The sequence below is a fragment of the Guillardia theta genome, assembly GCF_000315625.1.
Source record: "Guillardia theta CCMP2712 unplaced genomic scaffold GUITHscaffold_344, whole genome shotgun sequence".
NCBI classification, from domain to species: Eukaryota; class Cryptophyceae; order Pyrenomonadales; family Geminigeraceae; genus Guillardia; species Guillardia theta.
In genome coordinates, this window is record NW_005434333.1 from 1 (window position 1) to 16,764 (window position 16,764).

Genomic DNA, 16,764 nt, shown 5'->3' on the forward strand with positions numbered 1-16,764 from the left:
CATGCCGTAAGCCATGGGCTGCTGCGGTACGTTGCAGCATTAACCAGCATGGGAGCAGCGGCTGAGTAGGGCTGAGGCAGTTAGACAGGCCCCATCTCCTCTTGTACCTTATGCCTGCGAGCATTCGGCGCGAGGAGCATTGTAGGCGAGCAGGCCGAGCAGAGCTGTTCCTACCACGCCGCGCGATGACGCATCCGATGATGGCTCCGATGTTCTGACATCGCGCTGGAGTCGTCGAAGAGCTCGCGCTCGCTGGTGTGGACGCTGGTGAAGAGTCCCCAAGGAGCACGGCAAGCTTGCGCGGGTCTGTCTTCCAAGCAAACATCGTGAGGGTGGCAGATAGGTGAAGCAATGATGAGGAGGAGGAGAGGGAGAGGAGGAGTTCAACTGCAACCATAGCCACATTTCCGTTACAAATATCTTGGTGTAACGGTCAGCACTTGTAGAGTCAGTGATGGGCGACGATGTTGTGATTCACTTTACCAGATGGCGTGTACACCAGCTAGCATTACTGAAACAGCTGCAAAAGCTTGTTACACACCCCTCCCCTTCATCACCCCCACCCCCTTATTTGGTTCTGTTGACCCACCCAAAGTCCAACCTCTTCTGTGGTATCATTCACCCCACCCCCTGGTTCTCCAGGGAATGAGCGTTACGACCCTCTCTTCCGTCTATCACCTCCTTCGCAGCCCCCTACCCCCTCTGCTTAATTTTTCATCCACCCCCACCAGTTCTTTCAGCTATTCCTGAAGCTTTGGACCACCCGTGTCTTTGTACCCCTACCCCCTGTAGCCTACCTATCCGCCGCAATCATCATTATTACTAGGAAGTTCAGACGCTTCCTTCGTTTTAGAGGAGGCCATGGTTGAGGAGGAGGAGGAGGAGGAGGAGGAGGAGGAGGAGGAGGAGGAGGGAGGAAGGAACGGAGAAAGGAAGGAAGGAGAAGAGAGACGGAGGGGAAACCAAGGAAGCGAAAAGAAGGGGTTGGGAAGTGGAAAAGGTTAAAGTTAGCAGTAAATGCTGGTTCTGCAAGATTGGAATGAATAGGAAGACGAGGAGAAGAAGAGAGGAGGAGTGGGGAGCAGGAGGAGGATGAAAGAAGAGTATGAATACACCGTTGTTCTGCTTGGGGTTCTCCTGGATCGAGTGTTATGTAGGGTTTGAGGACAACAAAAGGCAAACGAATAGAAGCTGACATAGAAAAACCGTGCAGGGCATATGAGAAAATGCCAAGAACGATAGATTGTGAAGAATACACAAGGAGTTGATTCTTCCAACATTCTGAGGACATCGAGAATCTGGAATTTGTGATGCTTGCATGATACATCGTTGATCATACCATGATGTTAGGTACCAAGTTGTGAATGCTATCAGGGAGCTGTTCTATCTCCCATCAAAACTCTCTCTCTCTCTCTCTCTCTCTTTCTCGCTCTCGCTCTCCCTTGATCGTTAAAGATCAGCTTCAAACTCCCGAAATCACTAATCGAGACATCTGTTCAAATGTCGAATCAACGAGCAAAAGCTCGCACAGCCATAGAGGAGCCAGACAGCACAGAGCAAGGCATTCAAGACTTGCAAGAGGCTTACTCGCAATCCAACGAGGCGATGGCGTCGCAGGAAATGAAGGATGTGTCCGAGCATGTGAATGAAATCCTTGCAAACAACAATGCTGAGGGCACGAAGGCCGGAGACATCGGTCAGACGATCTTAGATCAGGTCAAGGACAAGACAGGGGTCGACCTGCAGTCTGACGATCTACGCAACAAGGCCGGAGACATCGGTCAGACGATCGTAGATCAGGTCAAGGACAAGACAGGGGTCGACCTGCAGTCTGACGATCTACACAACAAGGCCGGAGACATCGGTCAGACGATCGTAGATCAGGTCAAGGACAAGACAGGGGTCGACCTGCAGTCTGACGATCTACGCAACAAGGCCGGAGACGTCGGTAAGACGATCGTAGATCAGGTCAAGGACAAGACAGGGGTCGACCTGCAGTCTGACGATCTACGCAACAAGGCCGGAGACATCGGTCAGACGATCGTAGATCAGGTCAAGGACAAGACAGGGGTCGACCTGCAGTCTGACGATCTACGCAACAAGGCCGGAGGCATCGGTCAGACGATCGTAGATCAGGTCAAGGACAAGACAGGGGTCGACCTGCAGTCTGACGATCTACGCAACAAGGCCGGAGACGTCGGTCAGACGATCGTAGATCAGGTCAAGGACAAGACAGGGGTCGACCTTCAGTCTGACGATCTACGCAACAAGGCCGGAGACGTCGGTCAGACGATCGTAGATCAGGTCAAGGACAAGACAGGGGTCGACCTTCAGTCGGAGGAAGCGAAGGCGGCAGTCAGCGCGATGGGCGGGGCGGTGGTCTCCCTCGCCGTGGAGGAGCAGCTGAGAAGCTTCTGTCAGAGCTCGGATTGCCAGGAGGTGCAGGAGGCGGTCGGGAGGGAGCTGGTGAAGGTCGCGGGGATGCTGGGTGAAGTTCAGATCCCCTTCAGCCTTGACAGTGTCGTCGGAGCCTTCGGGGTGCTGGGAGACGTCGCGTACGCATGCCCGATGTTGGCACCGGTCGGGCTGATCCTGGTGGGGGGTCTCGAGCGCTTGCAAGCAGGCCAAGTACAACCGAGAGCAGGCGGACTTCATGCGGGAGCGAGTCGATGGCATCTCAGCGACGATGAAGCGACTGAGCGCGAACCTGCAGCAGAAAGGAGCCAAGGACAGCGCGTCTGTGCTGGAGCCTCTGCTGGAGGTTCTCAAGGAGGCGTTCGAGTACATCTCGCGGATCACGAGACGAGGTTTCATGAAGTCGCTCTTCACCTACTCCGCCGACAGAAAGACTCTGCAGCAGCTCGACAAGCAGATCACTGACGCCACCAAAGCCTCCATCTCGCGTCGCCAACGAGCAGGTCGGTAGACGAAACGAATGCTGCTGATGGAGATGATGATGATGATGGTGATGATGATGGTGGTGATGGTGTTGTTGTTGATGATGGAGACGGTGTTGTTGATGATGGTGATGATGATGCTGCTGCTGCTGCTGCTGCTGATGATGATGATGATGATGATGATGATTCGAAGGGCTTCGATTGATGAGCGTGTGTTTGCAGTTGGAGCTCAGCCTGCAGATGGACGAGAAGCTTGTGCGAATGATGGCGATGCTGGAGAAAGGAGTCCCAGCAGGTTGCAAGGAGCCAGCGCAGATAGATGCGAAAGTGCTGGTGGAGATTGCAGAGCGATCAGGATGTAAGATGGCGAGTGAGATGAAGGAAGAGATCGAATCGATGAGCGAGGCGATGATGAGTAAGCTTCTTGTCTTGTCTTGCCATGTCTGCTCACCATCGCATTCTTAGAGCACATGGAGCAAGTCACCGCAGCGGTCAGTGCGATCCAGGACAAGCTGCACGACATGGACAGGAAGAGCGACGTACATCACGAAGAAGACATGCTTGCTCACCAGAAGACCCAGTACATGATCGCTGAGGGCAACGTGGAGTCCAAGAAAGCAGCAGCGCAGACGCTGCAGGCCGTCATGTCGATAGCGGCGAGGAGCGGAGGGGTTCAGCCCAAGTGGAGCTCGAAGCGAGAGGCTGAGCTGCTCACCAAGGAAGCGACTCACTACATCGACTGCACGTCCGACGTCGCCATCCTCACCCTCCACCAGGATGGGATCGGGATGGACGAGCGACAGCTGCAGAGCGAGTTCAAGCGGATGGACACAAACAGGAACGGATACCTGAGCATCCTGGAGCTGAAGGCGGGTCTACGACGCTGCAAGAACATGAGCGTGGAGGAGGTAGAAGACCTGTTCTTGGCCTATGACTTCAACCAAGACGGCAACATCTCTCTCTCTGAGTTCATCTCCTTGAAACGTCCCAACCTCGAGGGCCAGCAGGGCCAGCAGGGGGAGGACGGGGAGAACTTTGCGGGCACGTGCGGTCAGATGGGAGAGCCGACCAGGAACGGCGAGCCAGGGCAGGACGGAGGAGACGGGCAGAGCGGACTGGACGGGGCGAACGGGCTGGACCTGATGGACTTCGAGGTGATGCTGGAGTTTGTGAGGGAGGACCTGGAGGCCCGAACGCGCACGTACCGTATCGAGCACTCCGGACCCAAGGGGAAGGTGATGAAGGAGGTGGAGCTGCCGTACCCCGAGGGCATCCTGTATGTCAACGCTAGAGGAGGGAGCGGAGGACAGGGAGGGAGGGGAGGCAGCGGAGGCGACGGAGGTAACGGAGGAGACGGAGGGCGAGGAGAGCAGAGTACGAGTGGAGGGGACGGAGGAGACGGAGGGGACGGAGGAAATCCAGGGAGGGGAGGATGCGGCGGGAACGGAGGAAACTCGTCGAGGGTGAAGATCAACACCAACGATCCTGCGCTGCTGATGCTGGTCAAGGTGGATGTGTCGGGAGGCGCTCCGGGGCAGGAGGGGAGGCATGGGAACCCAGGAAGAGGAGGGAGGGGCGGGAGGGGAGGAGAGGGAAGCGTATACTATGAATCGGGTTCGACAGGACAGGGAAGCTTGTCCATCACGATGCACTCGAGCAAGGGCAAGGACGGGAGGCCGGGCAAGAACGGGAAGCCAGTGCGGGACCGGACGGGGAAGTACACCGGGCTGTCGGGGAGAGCAGGCCAGTGCTCCTACTGCATCTACAACGAGCTGGGGTTGAGCGAGACGAGCGGGTATCCTTACAGGCTCTGCTTCGACAACAAGCAGATCGCCAAGCTCCGGCCTGTCCCCTACACCTACCGCTCGCTGTGCCCTGACGACGACTTCCTGGTGTACGGGGAGGCGGTCAGGTACGGCCCCTGCTCGCCCATCAACGTGGGCGGGCTTGCATGCCCGCCATGCACCCTGCAGGGGCAGCTGTTGATAGCTGGGGAGGCAGTGGGAGAAGGGGAGACGAAGTTTCCGGCCATCGAGGCATCGGTGGGGACCAAGTACGGGAGCACAAGCGCGAGCTTTCACGTGGACGTGACCGTCTCGAAGCTTATCCGAAGAATGCTGGCGCTGCCGCCTCCGACCGAGTACCCCTGGTGACTCCTCCTGTCCCTCCTGTCCCTCCTCCTCCCTCCCCTCCCTCCATCTCCCTCCTCCTCCATCCTCCTCCCTTCTCTCCCTCCATCTCCCTCCTCGTCCCTCCTCCTCCCTCCTCTCCCTCCTCTCACCTCCTCTCTAACCGCCTTCTCCTCCCTCCGCTCCCTCCTCGTCCTCCTCTCCCTCCTCTCTTCCTCTCTCGCTTGTCTGTGCCCTTCTCACATGCAGCTCAGGCCATGGCAGTGGAGCAAGCTTCCGAGGCGGGAAGGAGTCCTGCAGCTGCGGTGGGCGGTGGAGTCGCTTCCGTTCCTGAGGATCCAGGAGGACGCGGAGAACAATCTCAACGTGGACAAGAAGTATCCTGTCGCCTTCGACGTACCTCTGAGGATCCGGCAGAACGAGCTCAAGGCTGGCATCTCCGGCCCCGTGGTGATCGAGGCCGAGGGGAGCAACGGCTTTTCTCTCGAGCTCGAGAACAAGTTGTCGTCCTGTGCTGTAGACGCAGACACGTTCGAGCTCGTCCTACGAGTCGCTGCCAACGGCCTCAACACCGTCATCGAGACGGACGACCTGGCGGTGACGGAGGTGGAGGAGGAGAAGGAGGGGGCCGTGATAGTCAAGCTGTTCCGCTACAGCCTTCCTCGCATGGAGAAGCAGAGCCGTCTCCAGCTCGCCTTCAAGCTTTGCTTCCCCGACGCTCCTTCTCCCGGCCAGTGGGTCTGCGTGCGGCCGGAGCTCTGCTGGGAGGGCAGCATCGTCGAGCACGCGCTCCCGCACCAGATGCGCGTCAGCCCGTCGCTGCCGCCGGAGAGAGGAAGCGTCAAGGACGTGGTGTTCTTTGCAGGGAGAGAGATCACAGCCGAAGACTTCCTCCTCCTCGCTCGCCTCTGCGACCTCCTCGGCCGACGAGCTTACTTCGTCGACTGCGAGCACTACGGGGACGAGCTGGGCTTCGTCCCAGCTGAGAAGCTGCAGGGGGAGATGGGGCTGGCGACGATGGTGTGGGGGCACGAGGTTCAAGCGGGGGCGAAGAGGAAGTTTGTGGAGCTGTTCCAGCAGCACGTGGAGCAGGGAGGAGCGCTGGTGCTGGCGAGAGGAAGCGAGTACCCCGAGGTCAGAGACTACAGCGTGAAGAGCAGGAGAGTAGTGGACCTCTCCTCTCTCCTCTCCTTCAACCGCATCCCTCCCGGCGAGTTCATCCGGGACGGCACAATCGTCGGGCCCAACCTCACCATGCTCGTGCTCGCCCTGCTGCAGACGCTCAAGACACAGGACAAGCTGTCGATGCTGCGGTCCAAGGACGCTCTGCTCGACCTCAAGGTCTCCGAGGAGAGGGTCAACGAGTACCGCAGCGTCACCCCAGCCCCAGGCTTCTGCAGCTGCTTCTTCCCTCCCAAGCCCTTCCTCCAGGTCGCCCGCGCGCAGGCGCCGCTTACGGTCAGAGACGTGCTGCTGGCGTCTGTGGTGCTGGAGTGCAGGACGGAGCTCTCCCAGGGCCTCTCCCACCTCAGCGGCCACGCGCTGCAGCTGGTGGACGCGGAGAGGGCGAGCAACCTCGAGCTCGCGAAGAGCTTGATGTCGGCAGCTGGGCTCTTCGCCCTGAGGGACCCCCAGCTGGCGGGGGAGCTGAAGAAGCTCTATGGGAAGCACGTGCCCCAGCTGCTGCCGACGGCTGCTCGCTTGCTGGAGATCCAGCTGGTTAGCCGGCTGTTCACACCGAAGCACGCTCCTGCTCCAGTGATGGGAGGGCAGGGGATGAAGGAGGTGCTGAGCTCGGGGACAGCTGGGCGAGGGTCGAAGAACCGGATCTTTCCCTCGCAGGAGGGGTAGGGGGAGCGAGGAGGAGCAAGAGAGCTGTTAAGATGAATGTAATAAGAGACTATGAAACTAATCGTGACAGTTTGTAACATTATGTGATCAGTTGAGATGATAACAACTCTATCAGAAGAGCTCGTAACATGACTACTCATGATATAAGCTCAATTCATATATCAAGAGAAGAGATTATTAAACGATCTGATCCAGTTCGTTTAATGACTGAAATGGAACAAACTGGAGCAAACAAAGAAGGAAAGGATAAACCTTACAAATCCGCCTCAACAGAATCCTTGGAAAAGGAGGAGGCAGCAAAAATCGGCATGCACGAGGAGGACGGCGAGACCCATGCGAGAGCGAAACTGCCGAAACAGGCGAGCACGCAAACGATGAAAGCCAGACGGTCCCCATGTTCGGAGCCGGGGGGGGCGGCCCGGCCGGGCCTCGGGCAGGTCAGTGACCTCTGAGTGGTGCCGTTGGCTGATAAAATCTATACTGATCGGGCAGGCGGGCTCGGCAACAAACTTCACTCAATTACATAGTCATAGCAAGGCCCCAGCTGCTGCCACAGGCTTAATTGCTGGGAGGATTTTGACTTGAGTACCCAAGGTCAGATGATTCATAAGTGTGGATTTAAGTGATTGTACCGAAGTAGCGACCAAGGCACTGCCTGATGCTGGGGGCCGTGGGGGATCAAAAGATCGTTCAGGGTTGGGTGGGGGGTTGACACGAAACGGGATTTGCATGCTGAGCATGGCGAGGACAGGAAGGCAGGAGGAGGAGGGAGGGGTTAGAGGCCCAAGGCATGTCAGACGTGCGTCCCACAAGTATCAAGCTGTTGTATCAAGCTTGAACCTCCAGCTCCTCTTTCAGCTGCTGCTTGCTGCCTGCTGCTTGCCTCCTTGCTTCTCAGCCAAAACCCCTCCATGGATCGACCTAGGGCCGGGTTTCAAGCGAAACGCGAAGTTTTCAGGTTATTACTTCGGCATGGCATGCATGAATCGCACAATATTCAGTGAGTCCATCGCATGTCTGTTAGAGTTCATCTAGGATGATCTGCAACTGCCCAGGTTTGGATTCAAACGCAGCATTTCAATTCTTTGATACTTCAAGCAAGTCTTGGATTGACATCTCAGGTAAGATTGATGGTGCAAGCCCAAGATCTGGATATCAGTATGTCATGGCAAGTAGTGCAAGTTCACTTTACGTCATAGGCTTGTACGGTACGCTCTTCTTCCCTTGTTTCGTAAGTGATGTAATTCGAAACCTACAGATATCACATGGTCACAGACAAACTCTATTGAACTTTTTGAGCTCAACTTCTTGACGATGATGTGGACGAACTACACTGCAGATATGAAAGGAACAGTGCCTGGTGGCATGCAAGGCGGTAGGTATGTCGAATTCTTCCAAGTCTGTGAAAGAAAGATCTTGGCTGCTTCATACTCTACTATGATGGCGTTTGACTTCGATACTATGATATGGGAGGACATCTCGGGAGGGGTTGAAAGCATCTTATTACGCTTAAGGAATCAATATCTATCATCTTATCAAATCAAAAGACTGTGGTCGTTCCAAGGCGATTTCTACTGTTCGGTCTCGGTTCAAGATTCATCCTATCTTCTGATCAATCGTAACTGTGGAGAATCTGGATGGGAGGAGTACCTGACAGTTGCCGACACGTACACTGATCTGCATGATGTTATCTTCACTGGTTCGCCGTCAGATGTCTGATCTCCAAGAGGCTGATACGCTTGACAGGTGTGGTGAAATTCGATGCAAGCTACAACGAGACCGATCAACTCATACTGTCTGAGTTGAAACCAACAACCATAGATCAATACGTCATTGATGCATGCGACGACGGCAACATTTATGTCTATGACATACAGAGCTCAGGTTCAATAACTGAGATGTGCACGGTTGGATTTGACGAAAGCTTGCAGATATGTATGTGATCCGCGAAAGAGTCAAGGATGTTGTGAAGTGGACCAACGCTGCAACTGCAGCTGCTAATCTCAGAACCAGCATCGTGCATCTAGTTGCTTGGGATAGATTTGTTGCATCATATGATTCGGGAGATCGTATGTGTAGTCCAGGATATGATTGTAAGACTGATTGCTTTGAAAGGCTCCATCAACGTCTTCGACACCGCAAGCTTGATATGGTCCCCGATCCACCCGGAAGGATTGAGCATAAGCAATCTGTTCTCATGGAAAGGCGACTTGTTTGGTTTAACCGAAAATTTGACAGTGTACAAATACAATGGCGCTGGCAGAAATTGGAGTGAACACTTACCAAACAAAAGAACAGAAGTAGATTTACACTTGATGGAAGCATCTGCATACTGGTTATGGAGTGCAATCAGAGGCTGCGCAACTTCAACAACAGAGAATCTACATGTCATACATTTCTCTTTGCCTCCATATAGTAATGCCCTTTCCTTACGATTTGTGTGCTCAGAGGTTGATATATTTTTACCGCGCAGGTGTGTTGTATAGAACTACTTTGACCCAGGAAGATGTTGAAAATTCCGGTGTGTTTGCTTATAACCTTTCCACGGGAGAATGGAAGAAGTACGATTCCTCGATAGGAACTCCTGTAAAGTACTGGCATTCCATCGCTGCAACGGACAAATATATGTATCACTTTGGAGGACACAACATAGAACTTGGTCTTGCATACGATTACTGTAAGAAACATCAATCGATGATCTAGGATGTCTTTCGCTCACAGAGTTTGCAGTTGAGAGTCACGTGATGGACAATTGGTTGTACCGCTTCGATCTCGAGGAACGAACGTGGAGTATCTTGTCAAAGACGCAAGAGAATGCTCCCAGCCCGAGACTCTCTCCAGCAATGATGGTTGAAAACTCTAGAGTGTTTGTGTATGGAGGAGTCACCAGTCTGTTTATGGGCCTGTTCTTCGACGACCTCTATAGCTTCGATACCGAGACTTCGACCTGGACCATGTGGTTTGAAGCCGACGATCGTCCAGTCGCCTTGACGTTTGTCGGACAAGTCTTGTCGGCTGACATGTACAAGATCTTCGCCATGTACTCGGTTTCGGACGTGAAAACCCTCACCTCTCGAGAGCTTCCGAAAGAAAGAGAATCGTCAGGGTTATTCATGCAGGACCTTCTCACCTCATACGACTGGAACACCCTCGTCGTCCCTCCTTGTTCGGCTCCTTCCGACTGCCTCAGCATGCGAAGCTCTGTAGACCTGTGCTCCCGTGCGTGGATGCCTTGCCAGCTTCACCTCAAAGCTTCCGCATCTCCTCCAGCACAACCTGCTGCTCTCATGCTGGTGGGCGACGCTCATGTCTTCTGCGACGCGAGGGCAGGATGTACAGGCATCACATTAGAAGGAGTTAACCTCATGTGCACAGGCTCCCGCAAAGGAACCGATGCAGCTCTGCGCATGGTCGGGGTTGGAGCTCATCTAGAGCTGACGAGAAGCTTGATAGAGGGATGCTCCAACCAAGACGATGGTGGAAGCATTCAGCTCTACGGAGGCTCCACGGGCTCGCTTACACGCATACGTTTCTTGCAATCCTCAAGCGCTGGAAGGGGAGGAGCGATCATGCTGCAGGGATCCACCATGAGCATCATCGGCTGCACCTTTGAAGACTGCAGATCCACAGATGGTGGAGGAGCTCTCTTTCTCAGGTCAGGAGCTTTCCCAGCTCCTCTCTTTCTCAACTCCTCTCCTTCTCAGGTCTGTTTCTCAGGTCCCAGCCGGTCGACTACTTCCCAACTGTTATGTCTCGGCCAGTTCTGCTGGTCGACTCATCGCAATTCTTGTCAAACTCGGCAGGACATGGTGGAGCTTTGTTCTGCGAGAACGGCTCGTTTGTGACGATCAGGAGAAGTCTCTTCGTCAACAACATTGTCGCAAGGGATGGCGGCGCTTTGTACTTGCAGACAACCAATGCGCGTCTGGAAGACAATGAGTACCTGCAGAACGAGGCTGGAGGAGGAGGAGGAGGAGCCATCTTCTGGGAAGAGCAGGAGCCCGTGTTGTTGGTTGAGAACGAAGTGGAAGAATCTATCCTTGCATGCGGAAGACAGCCTCATGGAAACACTGCCAAGTATGGACATTGTGTTGCCTCGAGCTTTCATCGACTGCAGCTCGATGCCCTCGACCATTTCTTATATCCTGGCCTACCCTTTTCAGTGAAGGTGACTAAGTTTGACTTCTATGGTCAGCAGATGACGACAGACTCTCTGACGACACTCCAAGCTCGAACTTTGAAGCTTTCAAGCAGCAGTGGCGAGGCTGTTGTCGTCGGAGCCAACACGATGACTCTGATAGAAGGGACAGCTGTCGCGGATATCTCTCTGAAGCTCAACTTTGTCCAAGCTGAAGGCTCCGTTCCAGCTCAGCCACAAGGGGCTCCAGCCCTGGAGGTGTTTGGGTTGGACTCATTCTCTGACCTCGCGATTCGCTCCAACCCTCTGCAAGTCAAAGTCTCGCCGACAATCTGTCCTGTCGGGTATGTCCTCAAGACTGACGGCCCCAAGTTTCCTACCCTAGCAGTCTGCGACAAGTGCTCTCCCGACTCCTACGCCCTGCAGGCCTTCACGGGGACCAACAGCAGCGATCTCGCCTGTCTTCGTTGTCCGCATGGGATACGATGCGACGGGGGGGACGCGATCGCGAATCAAGCCGGCTTCTGGTTCAACCGCAGCATCCTCACACATCCTGGCGGAAAGACTTTTCTAAGAAGCCATCGATGCGCTGAGGGCTGCTGCTTGTCTGATTTCACGTGCAAGGGAGGGCAGGAGGGTCGGGTGAGAAAAAACTCCTCAGACTGATCGACGTGTTGATGGTTGAGTTGTTGTTGATGATGATAACGATGATGATGATGACATAATCATTCAGGGGTTGATGATTGACCTTGATCTGCCTTGCAGCTCTGCGCTATTTGCATCACAACGAGCAAAGACGAAGACTACTTCTGGGCCTTGTCAAGTCGCGATTGCAAGAAATGCAAAAAGAACATGTCAGGAGTCAGAATTTTTATCTTAGTGTTGGGTCTTCTTATCTTCATAGTGTTCTGGTACTTTCTCCTCAAAGTTGATCCACAGTGCTGAGGGAGAGCAGGACAAGCTTCTTCTTGCTTCCCCTCTTCCGACATCTCAACATCGCCCAGGCTCTCACTGAGGAGGTCGAAAAGTTGACGAGGAAGCTCTCGAGTCGGATCGAGGAGAGAACGGCACTGAAGAACATTCAAGAGTCGCTTAGCAAGCATCGTTCAAAGATTGGATACCTCAAGATATTGATTGGTAATCCTAACTTTGACTCTCTGCTCTTAATTTCATTCCTACCATCTCATTCTATCTGATAGGCTTTGCGCAAGTCTCTTCGAGTCTTGTCTCGATCTACAACATCCAGTGGCCTGATTTGATAGCTCGCCTGCTGTCAAACATTGCATTCGTCAGCTTAGACTTTATCTCCTTGCCTCAGATTTCTTGCGCGGCCTCGGAATTATCCTTCGAGGACAAACTGCTTCTATACACGCTCGCACCGTTCGCTCCTATCCTTCTTCTTTTCCTTCCATATGCCATCACAGTGCTCTATAACAGGCTGAGATCGATAACTGTCTCCGAGATTCTGCTCTACAAGTTCATGTTTTGGAGTTTGTAGGAACCTCATTCATCACGAGAGTTTCTCACATTTCAACGCTCGCAGGTTTTTTGTCTACGTCGTCTACATCCCCGTCTCATCGATGGTATTGAGTACCTTCCTCTGCCAAGACCTCGAGGACGACGGTAACTGGCTCGTCAGAGACTTTCGAGTGCCTTGTCCTCGATCATCGGGGAGCTTCGCGTATGGCTGGGCGATATTCACGACCTGCGTCTACCCCGCCGGATTTCCTCTCCTCATCCTCCTCATCCTGTACCAGCTCAAAGTGCCGCAGCTGGCTCGAGCAAAGCAGGAGTTTGCCTTCTTCGAGACCCTAGGAAAGATGCAGGTAATGGAGGGATCCAAGAATCAGTGGCAAGGGAAGGAGAGCGAATGGAGGAGGAAGTGGGACGTATCAGTCTTCGATCAGCTGGACATGTCTGACTTGTTGTATCTCAAAAAGCTGCTTCAAAGGATCCTTGAAGATATGATCGGCTTTCATTCATGGACCGTCATGCAGAATCTGGAAGAAGCGGCAGGGGAAGGTGCCTTCGAACTTGGAGTACAAGCTATAGAAAGTGCTGAGGAAATTATGAAGCCTGAAGAGATGGAGAGAGAGAAGGAGAGAGAAGAGAGGGAGAGGGAGAGGGAGAGGGAGGACGAACAGTTCAAGCAAACTCGATCTCATGACTTACAAGCCCTCGATGTTGGAAGTGCGAATGAAAGCAACGCTGCGATGCAATACCGGACGACTCCCAAGTCAAGCACGTCAAGCACGCTTCGAGAGGACGCAAAGAAGAAGGGGGACAATTCCCTTGCAGATGCTCAGGAGGAGAAGGAGGCGATCAAGCGTAAGGAGCAGGAGAAGTTGATGCTGGAGCAATCAGAGATGGAGAGACGAGACTACGTCCGGTTCTTGTACGGAGAGGTCTTGAAGCACGAGCTGATCCAGCTACCAAAGCTTCAATGGTCAAACAACTTCCTCACAAACGACAAGAAGTCACAGATGCTTGAGCAGGAGCACGATGAGAATAACAAGATGAAGGAGAAGGATGACTTCGAGCAGCAGGAAGAGCGCGCCCTTCACATTGCTGGTTTTCTCTTCTCGATGTATGAAGTGAAGTTCTGGTGGTTCGAGGTGTTCGAGCTGTTGAGACGTCTTCTCACGTGCATCATCATCAGCTTCTTCTTCACCGGCACAATCTTCCAGGTCGTCGTCGGCCTCATGCTCTTGTTCTTGTCCCTGGCTGCTCACAGCAGCCTCAAACCCTTCCAAGACATCTCGCAAGACAACATGATGTTCTACGCTCTCGTCGCTAACTTTGCGACGCTGCTCTGTAAGTTCCCGTTGCGTTTGAGTTGACTGGTTGACTCGCTAGTTGACTTGATGGCAGATGGGATCAGCTTGAGGCTGATGGCTGTAGAGGAGCTGCGGATCGATTCCACCTCCTACGAGCTTGACCTCGCTCAGGCAGCTCTTGTCACTGCCAACATCTTCGTCGTTGTCTTCCCTGTCGTTCAGACGCTACTCGACATTTACGGCGCGGCTATGGTGCAATGGTCAGGGCGCCTGAAGCAGCTGATGAAGCAGCAGCTCTCCAGAGCTGGCACTAACATGGCGGCAGCTCTGAGCACGTTGCTGTCTCGCTTTCAGATCTCCATGGCGAAATCACGGGAGGACTCTCCGAGTGCCGCATGAGGGGAGGAAGGAAGTGAGAGGAGGGAGCCATGGCAGGGAGGGAGGCAGGGAGGGCAGGACGGAGGCAGAGGGTTTGTAACTCAGTACATGAAGCTCAATCATTGACGTGCTTTCAAACTCTTTATTGACTGAAAAGGGAAAGGCAAACCGGAGCAAACAAGGAGGAAAAGGAGAAACCCTACAAATCCGCCTCAAGAAGAAAACCAGGAAACGGAGGAGGCAGCAAAACCGCTACTCCAACCACGCAAGCGACGGCACGCACGACAAGCAGGGGAACAAGGATCAGGACAAACAGCAGTAGCGCAAGGCTTTTGCGAGGATGACGGCAAGACCCATGCGAGAGCGATACTGCCGAAACAGACGAGCACGCAAACGATGAAAGCCAGGGTCCCCATACACCGCCTCCTGAGCGCATCCATCCCACTCCGCTGTCAACGTAGCTCCATGGTGATCCGCAAGGTACCAGAGAAACCGCAAAGCGTCAGCATGAAGAAGACCATCTGTACCTGCAGTGAAGGGAAGAAAGGCCTTCGGCGGGTGATGGGTGCCATAACTTGCGCGATGATCCGAAATCTTCTGTTGGGCGGGGCCGGAGAGCGCAGAAAGTCCGACGGGGCTGCCGCTGCTGTTGTAGGGATGAGTCATCGTGAAGTCCAGAACCAGCCCATTCCAGGTGTGGGTGTGCTGAGGGACGTGGGTCCGGGTTTGTCGCAGACCCTGCTGATGAAGCTTGGTGACAATGCCCGATGTCGCGCAGAACCACAGTACACTGCTCATGTGCGGTGGTCCAGAGACCTGCGCGATGACGACAATTGGCCAAATGAGAGACACTGCTTCCCGCCGAGGGGTCGAGAGCTGTAGCACAACGATCACAGGTGGGAGGCAGCCGAGCCGGAGGGAGGCCATGGAGGAAGCGATCGACCCCTCGTGCGAGGTGGATGGGACTCTGGTGGGAAGGGTGAATGTTCGTGGCCTCCATCAGAGAGTATTGCAATCGCCGCTGAGGGTTCTGAGTCTTGCGAAGGAGGGGCTCCAGGGGGAACGGGGTAGAAGACTGACTCGCTGACTCGGGGGGATAGAGCTCCACAGTATAGCTGCCATGAGCCCGGAGGAGAGCTGCCTGCACCTGAGACAATTGCGCCCGCCGCTCAAGATGAGGGGGAAAAGTCTGCATCAACCGTCCAGTAACTGAGCGCTGGGGGGGGAGAAAAGGAGGTCCGCCCGCGATCTGAAAGAGCGCTGGAGATGGGATCGAATAGTGCAAACGTGCGTCCTCCAGGTCGCTGGGGTCCAGGTATTGCGGCACTCCACGGTCAAGCAGGGCCTGATGCACCCGCAGGAAGGAGGCGAGTAGGGGAGGGAGGACCAGATCGGGCTCGTCCGCTTGACGGAGGGTACCATCGAGGCGAGAGAACAGCGGAGGGGTCGAGAATGTCCAGGTCTGCACACAGGGTAAAGTAGCGCTCCGTTGTAAGGGAGACGAGGCTCATAACATGATCATACCTCTCGTTCAAGACTCCGAATGTCCGTTACTCGATTTTGTAACGAATTAACGGTCCAAAGGGAATTCAGCATACACAGGAGCGACATGGAAGGAGGAGGAGGAGGAGGAGGAGTTGTAAGAGATTCATCCCTTTGCCGATAGATAGTCGGTCGTAGCAAGAGAGTCACAGCGAAGAAAAGGAGAGGAGGAGAGGAGGAGGAGGAGGAGAGGAGGAGAGGAGGATAGGGGAGGATGCTGGTGTGCAGCACACCAGTGTACAAGAAAGTGATTGAGGAGTACAAACATCCGCACACACAGCAAGACAAGAGTGAAATTGCAGCTCGTCGAAGCCAGCAGCAGCCCAGATCAAGATCAACGTCCCCCATAAAGACTAAGAAAGATGACTTCTACAGCTATCTTGCTGGTCAGGTAGAAAACGCCCTGTCCCCCTGCTCCTGCTCCTGCTCCTGCTCCTGCTCCTCAGGGTGATCCTCCACATCCTCCTCCGCTGCTGCCACCACCACCACCTCCTCCCCCTCCCCCTCTTCCTCTTTCCTCACAATCTGATGCTTCTGGCGCAGCCCTCGGTTTATGGTTCACCTGACTGGCACAACAAGTGGGGCGATGAGAGGTGACGGCAATTTGAAGTCTATGTTGTGCTAAAATATCCTTCTTTCTCTCCTCCCCCCTCTCTCCTCTCTCCTCTCTCCCCTCTCCTCTCTTTCTCCTTCTCTCCCCTCCTCTCCCCTCTTTCCTTCTCCTTCTCTCCTCTCTTCACTTTCTCTCCTCTCTCCTCTCTCCTCTCTCCTCTCTTTCTCCTTCTCTCCTCTCTCCTGCTTCTGCTCCTTCTCCATTCAGCCTCCTCCCCACGTTACAGGACGACCACAAATCGCATGTACTCCTCCCTTCCATCAGAGATCAAGGCAGCAGGTTTGCGTCTCCTGCTGCTGCTGCTGCTGCTGCTGCTGCTTCTCCTCCTCTTCCTCCTTGTACTCACTTACCGTCAGCGATCCGAAGAAAAGGAGAGGTCAACCAGCGTCAACCTTGCGCAAAGTGAGTCCAAAGTCCCTCCCTCCCTCCCTCCCTCCCT

General features: G+C 54.4%; 3 protein-coding genes across 3 annotated transcripts; 2 read left to right on the forward strand and 1 right to left on the reverse strand.

Moving 5' to 3' along the window:
• Nucleotides 1–1,500: 1,500 nt before the first annotated feature.
• On the forward strand, nt 1,501–6,877 carry GUITHDRAFT_122488 (hypothetical protein; the record flags this gene model as incomplete). The annotated part of the gene is made up of 5 exons (XM_005818236.1): nt 1,501–2,580; nt 2,624–2,918; nt 3,091–3,312; nt 3,363–5,046; nt 5,281–6,877. 5 exons carry the CDS (start codon nt 1,501–1,503, stop codon nt 6,875–6,877), a joined length of 4,878 nt encoding a protein of 1,625 aa, XP_005818293.1.
• A 1,036-nt stretch (nt 6,878–7,913) lies between these two features.
• Nucleotides 7,914–14,191, forward strand: GUITHDRAFT_122489 (hypothetical protein; the record flags this gene model as incomplete). Its single annotated transcript, XM_005818237.1, has 13 exons — nt 7,914–8,085; nt 8,136–8,576; nt 8,624–8,761; nt 8,809–8,946; nt 8,993–9,094; nt 9,351–9,554; nt 9,608–10,532; nt 10,595–11,657; nt 11,781–11,901; nt 11,955–12,152; nt 12,215–12,509; nt 12,559–13,829; nt 13,887–14,191. 13 exons carry the CDS (start codon nt 7,914–7,916, stop codon nt 14,189–14,191), a joined length of 5,373 nt encoding a protein of 1,790 aa, XP_005818294.1.
• Nucleotides 14,192–14,440: 249 nt separating this feature from the next.
• On the reverse strand, nt 14,441–15,137 carry GUITHDRAFT_156631 (hypothetical protein; the record flags this gene model as incomplete). The annotated part of the gene is made up of 2 exons (XM_005818238.1): nt 14,441–14,920; nt 14,952–15,137. Coding segments are annotated over 2 exons (633 nt in total), but the record flags the coding sequence as incomplete, so codon positions are not given.
• Between the last annotated feature and the right edge of the window lie 1,627 nt (nt 15,138–16,764).